The sequence below is a fragment of the Marmota monax genome, unplaced genomic scaffold (assembly GCF_021218885.2).
Source record: "Marmota monax isolate L192 unplaced genomic scaffold, Marmota_monax_Labrador192_F-V1.1 WCK01_AAM20220418_F8-fsc00037, whole genome shotgun sequence".
Lineage (NCBI taxonomy): Eukaryota > Metazoa > Chordata > Mammalia > Rodentia > Sciuridae > Marmota > Marmota monax.
The window spans coordinates 13,697,351-13,711,485 of record NW_026693245.1 but is presented as its reverse complement, the minus strand read 5'-3'; the positions used below and the strand labels follow the sequence as shown (position 1 = coordinate 13,711,485).

General features: G+C 33.9%; 1 protein-coding gene across 6 annotated transcripts in view; it reads left to right on the top strand.

Moving 5' to 3' along the window:
* Nucleotides 1-14,135, top strand: part of Ercc8 (ERCC excision repair 8, CSA ubiquitin ligase complex subunit) — a 68,884-nt gene that overhangs the window by 13,543 nt on the left and 41,206 nt on the right. For 3 of the 6 annotated variants that reach the window (XR_006854390.2, XM_046456329.2, XM_058583135.1), the window contains exons 3-6: nucleotides 1,496-1,597; nucleotides 5,494-5,617; nucleotides 11,883-11,964; nucleotides 13,868-13,936. Coding sequence is in view for 5 of the 6 variants with exons in the window: in XM_046456329.2 (XP_046312285.1) it covers nucleotides 1,496-1,597; nucleotides 5,494-5,617; nucleotides 11,883-11,964; nucleotides 13,868-13,936 (377 nt within the window). In the remaining variant the exon portion in view is untranslated. Of the gene's footprint in view, nucleotides 1-1,495; nucleotides 1,598-4,414; nucleotides 4,533-5,493; nucleotides 5,618-11,882; nucleotides 11,965-13,867; nucleotides 13,937-14,135 lie in introns of all 6 variants that reach the window. The other 3 variants (XM_046456330.2, XM_058583137.1, XM_058583136.1) reach the window with 3 other exon arrangements.

The window sequence follows — 14,135 nt, the reverse complement described above, 5'->3', positions numbered from 1 at the left end:
CAGTGTTATAAAAGAAAACATAAGACTATACTGAAAAGTGCCTAATTCAAAAAATATGTAAGTAGCACATTTTTAAGGACAGGTAAAGGCAAGAAACTGATTAAAGTGTATGAAGTATCAAGAATAATATTTTAAAAGTTATTTTAGAAGCTAAATTCAATCAATATAAAGGGTTTTAGTGTATATGCTTATATATTACTTTTACTTTTTTAGAAATTGTTTTACAAAGCTTTTGAATAGAATAGTTTTTAGGTTCTACCAATGTAATAAACCTGATTGAAAGTAGGTAAATGATTCCAGAAACATTTTGTCACTCTCTTTTATTCTCAAAAATAAGGCTCCAAGTTGTCTGCCCCCATTGACCTCTCATCTCATACCACTCTCCCACACTTCTCCAGTGGCACATCCTTCTTTCAGTTTCTGAATGAGCCTGAATTGTTACTTTCATATACCTGTCTGGCTAACTCTAATTCCTTCTTTAGATGCCAGTTGAAAATTACAATCAGATGGTCTGCAAACAGTCCTTGAATCCTCAAACTAGAATAAAAATAAGTTATTACCCCAATGTCTTACAACTAGTAATTTATGTGAGGATGTCTATTACCTGTCCTGTTACATTGTAACTCCATGAGGACAGGAACCATGCCTGTCTTATTTAATTGTATTAACAGACTGCCTTACATTTCATAGTTGCCCAGTTGAAGTTTAATGTATACATTCATAAGAGAAGGAAGGAAACTACCACTGAGCTATATCCCCAGTCCTTTTTGTTTTTTTGTTTTTTTTTTTTTAACTATGAAACAGGCTCTTGCTAAATCACTAAAGCTGGCCTCAGATTTGCTATTTTTCTTTCTCACCCTCCTGAGTCACTGAAATTACAGGCATGCATCACCACACAGAACCCAAATTTCTTTTATAGTAGTTTCCAAAAAGGCTGAGGATATAGCTCAGTGGTAAAGTAACCTTGATTTAATCCCTATAATCCCCCTTCAAATAAAAAAGAAGAAAATAAATTTGGTATTTTATCATTACATCAAATTTGTGATTTAGGTGAAATTCCCAGTGTTTTTACAAATGTTGAAAGACTTGGACGGGTGATATAATGTACCCAAGCTCCTATAGCTAGAATTGGTAATAAATGGTCTGTTTTGATACATTTTCATTTAGCACAGTTGTAATTAGGGAATTTGAAGCAGCTTCATAATATTTTACATTTTTAGTAAGAAATATCCTTTGCCATATTATTTCCGCTATCTTTTCTTTTTTTTGGAATCCTGAAGATAAAGGTTAAATGATCACAAAATTGAATTTGTATTTATTTATTCTTTTACACATTTTAAGAAAATTAAGTTTATTGAAATCTTGAGTTAGTAAGAATTAAATATGATCTTAATACATTTGAGTATTTGCAGATCAATTTTCAGAGATTATACAGTTCTCCTAAATAAAAGAAATACATAAAATAATGAATTAATATGAATTTTTTTGTTATCAGCATGTTATCAGGTGGTTCAGATGGTGTGATTGTACTTTATGACCTTGAGAACTCCAGCAGACAACTTTATTACACATGTAAAGCAGTGTGTTCCATCGGCAGGTGTGTATTAAAAATCTGATACAAGAGTTTGTAAACAGTTGGGTATTTTTTGCACCAAATGTAAAGCATGAAAATAGTAGTCATATGAATGGCTCAAGTAAATTGTTCAAATGACATATTTACGTGGATATCCCTTGATATGTTCTTGAAAATAACTGAAATTCAAATATAGACCTTTTTTTAAAACTTTTTTTTTTGGGGGGGGGGGGTACTGGGAATTGAACTCGGGGGCACTCAACCACTAAGCCACATCCCTATTTTGTATTTTATTTACAGACAGGGTCTCACTGAGTTGCTCAGCGCCTCGCCATTGCTGAGGCTGGCTTTGAACTCGGGATCCTCCTGTCTCAGCCTCCTGAGCTGTTGGGATTACAGGCATGTACCACCATGCCCAGCTTAAAAACATTTTGATTGTCTTTTTTTTCCCCTCTACGTACAGAGCACATCTGAATAACTACAGTTTTTAGTACCATTTAATGTAAGATTCAATTAGGAGTCTTTCAGCTAATTATAAACATAAAGTAGGCTTGATACTAGTGAAATAAAAAGATTAAGAACTAGATATAGGACTGAGGATATAGCTCAGTGGTAGAGCACTTGTATAGCATGTGTGAGGCCCTGGGTCCAATTTCCAATACTGCAAAAATGAGAAGGAATTTAAAAAAAAAAAATGAAGAGCTAGGCATAACAAATATGCATATACTCCCTCACCAAACACACAGAGACACCCATACACCATTCCTTTGTCTCTACTTAAAGATGCTTAACATATAAACATATTTCTATTTGTCATCTCTAGCGAAAATTGTTTTTAAGAATCTAATAAACTTTTGTAGCTGTGTGGTAGTTTTTTCATGATGAGCATTTAATTCTGTCTCATAAAATTTATCTGAGCAGAACTTTGCATTAAAAGAAGGAATTGGTACTGAGAAAATGCTTCTGAGAGGACAAAGTTCAGATACATTAACATCAGCAACCCGACTGTATTAAAGCTGTTTCAAACGCACTATTATAGGCTCTGAAATTCATGTATGTTTATGAGACTGACAGTTGTTTCTGTGTCTGGTGCTTCACTTTAGAAATACACGCTTAAATGACTCAAAAGTCATCTCTCTCAGGTTCAGATTATTTTGGTTTAGAGATAATTACACTTCCCTGTCATTTTTACAAAGTTTCTGTTATAAATGAAATATTTTTTGAAAAGCATGTTGAAAACTGTAAAAACAACTATAAGTGAAAAAGCAGTAAAAGAACAAGGTATCACCTCAAATACTCTGGAACTTGATTTTTAGGAGGCACAGGCATAGGCAACATTTACACTCACTCCCACCCTCACACTTAACGTACATATCTAAATTCCAAAGTGTATGATGTTATATTACTTTGATTTATTTTTTATCTTACTTTATCTTAGCTAACATTTTAACATTGTTATATAGCAAAATTGCATATTATATGAAATATAATATGCCATATAATGTTTTTCTGTGGACTGTGATCTGATTTTTTGGTATGTAACAAAAATAAATGCTTTGTGGGTCATTGTATTGTTTTATTATGACTTTATTCTTGGGTTCAAACCCTATCTTAAACATATGACTTTGAATTTGAGTATGGGCATATAATGAGCATCTTTACAAAATGAGTTCATATTTCATCTTTACACTAGGAGTGTTTACAATCTAATTTTAAAAAAATGATTTAAATAAAACTCATCATATTTTATGTGGCTTAGACTATTTTCTGATATTATCTGTATGCTTAATATGTTTGTTTTTCAGCATTAAAAAGATTCCTTTATCAAAGTTTTTATTAAATGTGAATAACAAATCACACATAATAAGAGAATAATATGGTATTTTGTCTTATTTTAAAATTTACATTGAAAATATAAATTAGCTTTTATTTGTGATGTTATGTGTTGTTATAGTAAAGATTTGTTTTATTTAAAACAGTCAAGATTTTTAGGAGGAAGTAGAAATCAATTCTTATTTTAAGCAGAAATTTATTGGAAGGATCTTTAGTATCTCACATAACTATCAGGAAGATGGGAGAATCTTCAGTCAAGATCATACCAGAGGAACAAGTTAGTTTGGGTTTTGCTATATGTTGCCAACACTGACTCAATTCTACAGATATGATTAATGCTAACTCTCCTGGGGATTTGTATTAGTAATTTGAGTTTTAGAATCTCAAGTAGACTTGATAAAACCCAGGACACATATCCTTGCCCTTGATGCCAACGGGGAGAAAACAGAAATCTGGAATCCTTTGCTTTCTGTAACAAAAGGCAAGACCTTGCTTTTCAACAAAACAAATGGATTCCCCCAAACAGGAAGAGTTTGAATGCTTAGAATCCATAGAAAAGGGTGCATGTCTACTGCCATTCACCTATTTGACTGCCCAACATCCATTTACATCTTTCTTCCCATACTTACCCTTTTTAAAAAGAAGTTCCACTCTAACCCAATACACTGTTCACTATAAAACCAAAGAATCATTCTCTTCCACAAAGAGTTATGATCCTGAATGTATTTAGTGTCGTATCCAGCTCCAGCTCAAGGTAATATCTGATTTTCCACTATCATTATATGGCCCTATATTAGTGTTATATATCCTATGGACTTGATTATATAGTTAACCTATGTAAAATAATGGAGGTAAAGAAGCAAGGGGAAATTAGTTGAAATATATAAGTATATATATAACAGAGAATGTACGGAAATATGGGTAGATAGTACAGTCTTTGTATTTTTACAGCTGTTTTAAGGCCTGAGCTAGCATTTGTGACTTTGCTTTATGTTCTCTTTCCTTCAGTTGGCACCACAGATGTTCAGTATTGGGATGCAGACCTTCACCTTAGAAATCAGAGCCCGCAGTGGTTTTGTCTGCATGAGGTTGCAGTAGTCTTCTGTTAACTTTTGTTTGTTTTGTTGTAAGAAATTTTTCATGTATACAAAAGTAGCAAATAATATAATGAATTGTGTCCCATAACCCAGCTCAACAACTATCAGTAGGAAGCAATCTATCCCATACCTGTCCACCCTTGGGATTATTTTGAAGTAAATCCTAGAAAACTTTTCATCTATTTGTTTTCATGTATCTTTGAAACACAAAGACTTTTATGTAAGCATAACCCCAGTCTCACTCAATAATTCCTGGTAGTAAATATCTAGTCAGTGTTTAGATATCCTTCATTGTCTCGTAATTCTCTTTAACAGCCAGTTTGCTTGAATTAAGATTCAATAGGATAATACACATAGTGTGTTGATTACTAGTTCAGAGCATGAACTGACTTCTTCAGGCCAGCACTACCTGCTGTATTGTTGCATAACATCAATAACTGAATCTTTAACAGATGATGCTTCTATGGGTAATGTGTTGCATAAGTTACTAGTGAATCCTGTGGCCATCCACTAATTGCAGTCTTTTTATCATAAAGTAAGTTCCTTAATAAGAAGCAATATTGTGTGGGATACCATGCATGTGTATGAGGCATTGGATTCTAAAAATGGTAGTACTGATAGAAGGTAACTTGAGAAACGTAAATCCAAAACCAAAAGAGATCTCTTCTAGTAAGGACAAACCACTGCCTGTACCAAGATGGAAGAAGCCCAGTATAGCTGGCCGATCCCTCCAGACTGTACATAATACAACAATAGGAAGTTGCACATATTTTGAATGTTAGGAGGAGGCAGACCTCCATGTCATACCATGGAAGCTTGAATCTAGAGATGCCTGAACATTCTTTCCTTCTGCTGTACAGGCAGGTCACAGGCATATAGGTGTGTAGCTGTAACAATTCATTTAATCTTACCTGAGACTGTTCCTTGTGGTTAATATAATCCCAGTTTTGAAATTCATGTTATTTCTAAATGTTGATTACTGTTTTGTAGAAACCATCCTGATGTTCACAAGTACAGTGTGGAGACTGTTCAGTGGTATCCTCATGACACTGGAATGTTCACATCAAGTTCATTTGATAAAACTCTGAAAGTATGGGACACAAATACATTACAAGTAAGTACAATGAAACCTCTCTGAAGATGCTCTGTAGATAAAGAATTTAATCCTAAACCATTTTCATGTGACTGTGTGCCAAGGGGTCTTGCATGTTCTATGTAAAAGCAGTGGAGTGGTTAAAGGGAGCTAGACTACTTGAATTTATATCCTGGCTCTGCTGCTGACTAGCTGTATGACACTAGGCAAATGTCCAAACTTCTGTGTTTCTCAGTTTCCTCATCTGTAAATAGGAGTAATGATGGCACCTTACAGTATGGATTTAAGGATTCAATAAGCCAATGTATGTAAAGTATCTAGAACAGTGCCTAGCATATGTAAATACTCAAAACCTGTTGGCTGTTATCTTTATTGTTTGAAAACTACTGTGGTCTTGTGATCTAAAGAAGAAAATTGGACTTTTTCAACTATCAATCTAAAAGCTTAAAAGAATTATTTATATTATAGCTTAGTAAAGGTAGATAGTGATAATCATTTCTGTGGTAAGCAAATTTAAATTTTTAGTGCTAATCTTCACTGAGTTCTAGACCCTTATTTCTCTACCTGTCTATAGAACATTCTTTACTTAAATAGTGTCATCCCCTCAAACTTAACATGTTCCAAACTAAACATTATCTCTCACATCCATTTAATCATAAAATCTTGACAAGTCTTCCCTCAAACTCTCTCATACTTCACTGTACATCTATACTACTAAAAACTCCTTATTGGTTTCTTTGCCTTACTTTTCTTCCTTCATTAAAGCAGTAAGTTCTACCGCAGAAGTAATCTTATTACAAAGCCGTTTCGTCATGTCCCTGCGCAAACCCTCTCCTGGTTGCCATTGTCTAAACTCAGCCTGGTATTCTGTTACCCATAACTTCACCCCTTGTTCCATCAACTCTAACTTCTACCATTCTTCAAAATAAATAGTTTGCTACAGCTAAATTGACCGCCTCTGTCCACTAATCACATCTTGATTATGTAATATTCCCTACCCTTATTTCCTTCTCTATGCAGCTTTTTCCTTAATGTCACATTTCTTATTACAGTTATGGTGAACCAGGACTCAGGATGCCAGAGTTCTAGTCCTCTTCTACTACTTATTAGATATGTTACTCTAAGTAAAGTCATTTAATTAATTAGCAAAGGTCTTTTCCACTAAAAAATTAAGCGCTATAACATCAATCTATATGATGTCTAAGGTTCCTCTAGTTCTTTCATGTAGTCAATGATTTCAGCTTCTGGAATCCATATTAATTATCTTCTATTTTAACTTCATAGCACTGTTTTCTGTATTCTTGTTTCAAATATTATTGTACTATTTTGTATCATTTTCATACTCTTGTGTTTTTCTAGATTATTATTTCCACAAAGAAAGGATTATGTTTTATATACTACTAAATCCAATGCTGTGTGTAACTATTGAATAAATAATTTAAGGATAACCAATGAACTAAGTAACCAACCCCATATCAATAACTAAGAAACTGTGAAGTATAAACATTATTCTAATCTGAATAACAAATATTGTTTTATAAATGAATACAGACTGAAAATACTTGTAATTACTCAAACTAAATAGTTGTTTTCTATATATATATATCTGTAATATTAGAAGAGAATACACCATTGATCATTTTGGATTTATTTATTTAGGTACCTGGGATTGAACCAATTGGGTGCTTATCCACTGAGCCACATCCCAAACCCTTTTTATTTTATATTTTAAATTTTGAGACAGGATCTTGCTAAGTTGCTTAGGGCCTCACTGAGTTGCTGAGACTGGCTTTGAACTCACAATCCTTCTGCCTCAGCCTCCCGAGTTGCTGGGATTAGAGACATGTGCTACCATGCAAGACTGGATTCATTTTTATAATAAATACATAGAATTGAAAATGAGAATATATTTTAAGGATTACATAAATGCCATGAACTTCCCCTTCTGACTAAAATGGAGTATGTTATAGCCAAAACAGCACCTCCATTGAGGAAAAACTAGATTTATGAAAGAGCTTTGGAAAAGCCCTGCTAAGAAATCTAGGACCTAGACAATAGATCCTAAAGAAAAAGAAAACTAATAGAAGTGAATTCATCTTTCTGCTGGGTTTTATTTTTGCCATTTACCATTTCTTAATGTGGGGCAAGACACTGAGAAGGTAGACATTTGATAGCTTTTAAGGGACAGAGAAGCCAGTGGGACTTCAATCAATTTCATAAGACTGGAGAGCCAGAAATTGGAGCAGAGAGTAGTCAACCAGATGTTGAGAGGTCAGTATCACATAAATAAGAGAGATACAGAGAAGTCAGCCTAATATTGGATACTGGTTTTCCCCTTGAGTCATTGCCTATCATGCTACAGAAAACCACAAAGAAATAAAGCTAAAAATAGCAATTTCCCCCACTCACATGGTACTGAGGGGAAATGTTCAATATAGTACTTACTAAGTATGAGGAGTTCTATAGAAACCTAGGCTCTTAGGACAACTGGAGGGATGTACCCTGAGAATGGGTACAAATAGAAGATAAATGGTGCCTGTGGGAGGCAGAATAAAACTCCCCCCTCCCAAGATTCTATGGCATAATCTGCAGACCCTATTAAATATCTTACGGAAATTAAGTTTGTTAATCACCTGACCATAAGATATGGAGATTTATCTGGATTATCCTGATGGGTCCACTATAATTACAAGGATTTTAAAAAGTAGAATAGGGAGGCAGTGGAAGAGCATTAGAGTATGGGATAATATGAGAAATATAAAATTGCTGACTTTGAAGATGGATGATGGAACCATAAGTCAAAGTTGAAAAGGGGTTCTCTCTTGGAGTTTCCATAAAGGAAGGCAACATTGCCAGCACCTTGATTATAGTCCAGTGGGACCCATATGATACTTCTAGCCTGTAAGCAGATAATAAATTTTGTGTTTGTGCAAGCAACTGAGATTATGGTGATTCCTTACCTCAACAGTAGAAAATTTTTAGAGTTTTACACAGACAGCAAATCAGGTTTATAAATTAACTCAGTTCCCTGATTGAATTGAGATAATCTGTACCTCTCCTCCTACCAAAGGTAGATTGAACCTTCTCTAAAGATGTTGGCATTATATAGAGTCTTTCATTTTTCACACATAATTTTTGGCACCCAATCAGAAACTACCAAAAATCAGACAAGAGAGACAGACTGACATCTCCAAGTCATGATGCCTTTATCAATAAATTATTGTAAGCATTTTAAAAATAAGTAATACCAGTCCTATACTGAAGCTTGAAGGGTAAAAAACAAAACAAAAAACCTCAAGATGATAAAGGAGCGGGGCAGGGGGAAAGAACATTTATTTGCAAACTCATTTTATGAAGTGAGCACATCCTTGATTTCAAAACTTCAGTGGATATCATATGGGAAATTGACTGGTATGGCTTATAAATACACACACAAAAATCCTAAACAGACTGTTAGTAAATATACTCTAGCAACATACAAAATGAAGAATATATCACAATTGAATGGTATTTATTTTAAGAAACAAAGTTGTTTTAGCATCCAAAAACTAATTAATGTAATTTACCATGTTATTAGAATGAAGGTAAAAAATTACATGATCATCTAAAAACATCCAAATATTTTTAAATAAAAATCACTACCCATTCGTGATTTTTTTTTAAAGTCTTAATGAGGAAAAGGGACATCTTTTAATTTGATTTAAAAAAGAGAGAGAAACTTTTTAACAATGTAAGCAAATTTTTTTTTGTGGTAAAAATTTGAAAACTTTCCTATTGAATTATCTTGTTATTGTCTCTGTTCAGCATTGTACTGGAAGCCTTAGCCAGTTAAATAAGGCAAACAAAGGAAATAAAAGGCAAAAGAATCGATAAGGAGACATTGAAACTGTCATTCAAAGAAAATATGATTATGAACATAAAAAATACAAAAGAATCTATAGCCAAACTATTAGAATTTGTATGGATAAATTTAGCAGAGTTGTTGGATATAAGATCAATTGTTTCTGAATTCCAGGCACAAACAATTATAAAATGAAATGTCAAAACTAATACCATTCGCAATTACATAAAAAATCATTATATATCTACTAGTAGATTGAATAGAAATTTACAAGACCACTTCAACTCTCCACAGAAAGTTATAAAATATTATTGAGAGACATTAAGACCCAAATAAATGGTAAATTATGCTACATTCAAGAATTAGAAAGTTAATAATTGTGAAGATACCAGTTCTACCCAAAGTGGTCTTTAGAATCACTCATTCCAATCAAAATCTTGGAAATTGAGTAGCTAATTCTAATGTTTATATGAAAATGCAGAGATAGGGCTTTCTTTTAAAGAAATGAAGTTGGAAGAGCTCACGACCAGAAGTCAGAATTAATAGGACAAAAAAAGGAACAACAAAGCCTGCAAAAGCAATGAAAGGAATAGCCAAAGAGTAAAATTAACAGCTTATGAGCATATGACACCAGTGAAAGAGATTTTTTTATGTATATATTTCTTTTATTTTACGTGGTGCTGAGGATGGAACCCAGTCGCTCACATATGCTAGGAGAGCGCTCTACCACTGAACCACAACCCTAGCCCAAGAGATTGTTTTAAAGACTGTGGAGTAGTCAGTTGTGTTGAATGTTGCAGACAAATTAGGTAAAATAAAATAAAGATATTGTGTCTACCTATAACCCATGGTATTGGAAGAGTAGTGTGAATACAGTAGTGAAACTTCCACTATTGAAAATAAGATTTCAGTGAATTGAGAAGTACATAAAATGTAAGGAATTAAAGATAGCCAAAGTTTAGATGTTGCAGAGGAGGAAAGAAGACTAAGGGGAATATAAGGTGAAAGGTATTTGGGGTTTTAATTTTTTTTTTTTTTATCTTGGGGAAATGGGAAAATAAGAGATTTGAACTTTCAGTGCTATTTGGAGTGAGCCAGTAAGGAGAGAATTCATAGCTACCTGGGAGGTAATCTGTAGAGTGAGATTTCTGTCTGCTGAAGAGGGTCTGAACAGAAGTAGGGAAATTAACTTTTGGAATGGAGAGGAATCATTTTTGCATAATAAGAGTGAAAAGGAAAAAGGGTAATTAGAAGCAGGTTTATTGTTTTGTAGTTTTGTTGGTAAGCCATTAAAGGAATTCTGATTGAGTGGCTCCTATTTTCTAGTTGAATTGAAAAATCAGATCACCTGCAGTGAATGAGTGGGGAGTGAATCAAGTTTGAAATAGCTGCAGAATATTATGGTGAATACTACTGAAATAGTGACTAGTAGGACTTGCAGTCATGATTGAAAGTCCTGTTGAAATGAATGATCTTATATAGTGATAACCAGTTTGCTAACTATAAGATATTCTTCATCTTTCCAAGGTAGAACAGGGATTGGCCAAGTCTGTGACTGTAGCAAGTCTTACTAGTGGCCTCTTTTTATAAATAAAATATTACTGGAACACAAACATTCCCATTAGTTGTCTGTAGAGGCTTTACCATTACTATGGCCCAGATAACTATATGGTCCTCAAAGCCTAAAATTTTTACTGTCTTATCCTTTACAGAAAATGTTTGTCAACCCCTTTGTAGGATTACCTTGGATGTAAGTTCAGAAAAGGTTGACATTTGGAATTATTCAGAGGCATCTTGACAAATGGAAAGCTAACGGCAAAGAATGGAAGATACTGGTAGGGTGACGTGTTACACTTTGGAATCCAAGCTGGAAAGGAAAACAAGGGGACAGGATGAACTGCTGATAAGAGTCCTAGTGTTAATTAAAATGTCTTAAGAGTTAAGGAAAAAATTCAAAGTGATTATTGTCATGGATAACTGAAATAAATGATTTCAGAGGAGGAGAAATTATAGAACAGCATGTCCTGAGGTGGCTAAGGCCATAGGGTACTGAAAGGCAGATGGCTGGCGAGGTCATCCATGTGGATACCGAAAGTCCTTAGAGTGAGTAGAGAGGAAGATGGTGAGCCAGATAGCTGTCTTTTCTTAATTTCTGGGATTTATTGTATGTTTAAGCTAAATAAATTGCTAATAGTCAATTTAAAAATTGCTAAAATGTGGAAAAAAGAAAATTGTTCCTTTGATTTTTGAAAAATTGTTTTTTTAGTTTTAAATGAACACAATGCCTTTTTTTTATTATTTATTTGTATATGGTGCTGAGGATTGAACCCAATGCCTCATACATGCAAGACAAGCGCTCCACCACTGAGCTACAACCCCATCCCTGTTCCTTAGATTTTATCATTATAACTTACACTTTTTAAATGTCTTTTTTTTTTTTATCAGACTGCAGATGTATTTAATTTTGAAGAAACAGTTTATAGTCATCATATGTCTCCAGTTGCGACCAAGCACTGTTTGGTAGCAGGTTTGTATGTATGTTCTTTTGTCTTTTAACATACTTAGTTTTCTCCCTTTTTTATCTACTTAGCTGTGATAGACATTTTAACCCAGATGATGACAGTTCTTTTTTTTTTCCCCCTTGCACTATTGGGGATTGAACCTAGGGGTATAGTACTACTGAGGTATATTCCCAGCCCTTTTTATTTTTATATTTTGAGACAGGGCCTCCCTAAATTGCAGAGGCTGGCCTAAAACTTGCCAGTCTACCTCAGCTTCCTGAGTTGCTGAAATCATAGGCATGTGTCACAGTTCCCAGCCACACAGTTTTTTGTTTTTTGTTTTTTTTAAGTATGTTACTATTTATGTTCGGTTCAATAGATAATGTGAAGTCAAGCACTTGCTAAGGGCCAGATGCAAAGATTAAGAAAGCCTATTTCTGAATGGGCACAGTGTTGTATGACTGTAATCCCAAGAACTAGGGAGGCTAAGGCAGGAGGATCACAAATTCAAGGCCAGCCTTGGCAGCTTAGCAAGACCCTGTCTCAAAATAAAAAGGGCTGGGGTTGCAGCTCAGTGCTAGAATGTTCCTAGGTTCTATCCCCAGTACTACCAAAAAAAAAAAAAAAGGTCATTTTTTTGTTCCTTAAAAGATGCTGCGGTTGTGGCTCAGAGGTAGAGTGTTTGCCTAGCATGCGTAAGGCAGTGGGTTTGATCCTCAGCACCACATAAAAATAAAATAAAGATATTGTGTCCACCTATAACTAAAAATTAATATTTTAAAAAGTTGATTTTAAATCATTAAAGTCTCAAATTATTTTTTTAGTTGTATATGAACATAATGCCTTTATTTATTTATTTTTTTATGGTGCTAAGGATTGAACCCAGTGCCTCATATGTGCAAGGCAAATGCTCTACCACTGAGCTATAGTCCCAGCCCAAAGATTTTTTTTTTTTTTCCTAATTTTTTTGATACTGGAGATTGGGCCCCGGGGTGTTTTACTACTAAGCCACATCTCCAGCCATTTCTAATTTTTTTTTTTTTTTTCAGTTTTGAGACAGGGTCTCACTAAATTGCTAAGGGCCCCACTGGGTTGCTAAGGCTGGTTTCAAACTTGAGATCTTCCTGTCTCACCCTCCCAACTTGCAGGGATTATAGGCATGTGCCACCATGCCCAGCTCAAAAATTTTACATGAACAAAATTTGGCAACTTTTCCAATTTGACATTAAAAAACAAGGATATTAAAATTTTAAATCCATTTATATGAAAGCACGTGATATACATTTTCATATGTATAGAAGAAAAACAGGTTTCCTAGTGTTGGATATCTGTTTACTATGATTCTGTTATTTCTATGGAACTACAGAAGTCTCTTTGCCTCTAGACATTCAGATGCTTCATCTATAAACAAGAGCTAGGCACTAATTTGTCTTTGAGGTTCAGTCTCTGTCCACATTTTCTGTGAATCTGTTACAATTCGAAGTATATCGTTAACTTGGAAAAAATAAGCTATTAAAATAAATGATCTGATGTGGGAAATATGGCATAGAATTATGCACACACATTTAAATTTCCAGATAAATTTTCTGATTTTGACATTGTACTTTAGTCAACTAAGTGATTTGAGAAATCTGGGTAAAGGGTACACAGGCCTCTTTATAATAGTTTTGCAGCTTCTTGCAAATCTGTAATTAGTTTAAACTTTAAAATGATGCACTAATAGAGTTCTCTTTCTACTAAAGTATAACTATAAAATATTTTTTCTAATTACAAACATTCAGGATGATTTGAAATGTATATTTGGCATACATTTTTATATCTATGCGTGGATACAGTGAAAATGTCATGATTCCTGTTAATGTGTTGCTTCCTTTTGATGATGATTTATATTAGCATTATATTAAACCATTTTTTTGTTTGTTTTTACAGTTGGTACTAGAGGACCCAAAGTAAAACTTTGTGACTTAAAGTCTGGATCCTGTTCTCATATTCTGCAGGGTATTTTTTTTTTTTTTAATTTGAAACAACTATTACTTTGAGTAAACCATTCAGTAAAAAGAAACATTACCAACAATGTATTCTTTGTAAGTGATATGAGTGATGTATTTTGTGCTAGTTGTTAAAAGTCAACAGTGAAATAAGGATCCTTCTGTGCATTATTCTTATAAAACTGAACTATTGACAAGTGGCCATAGGG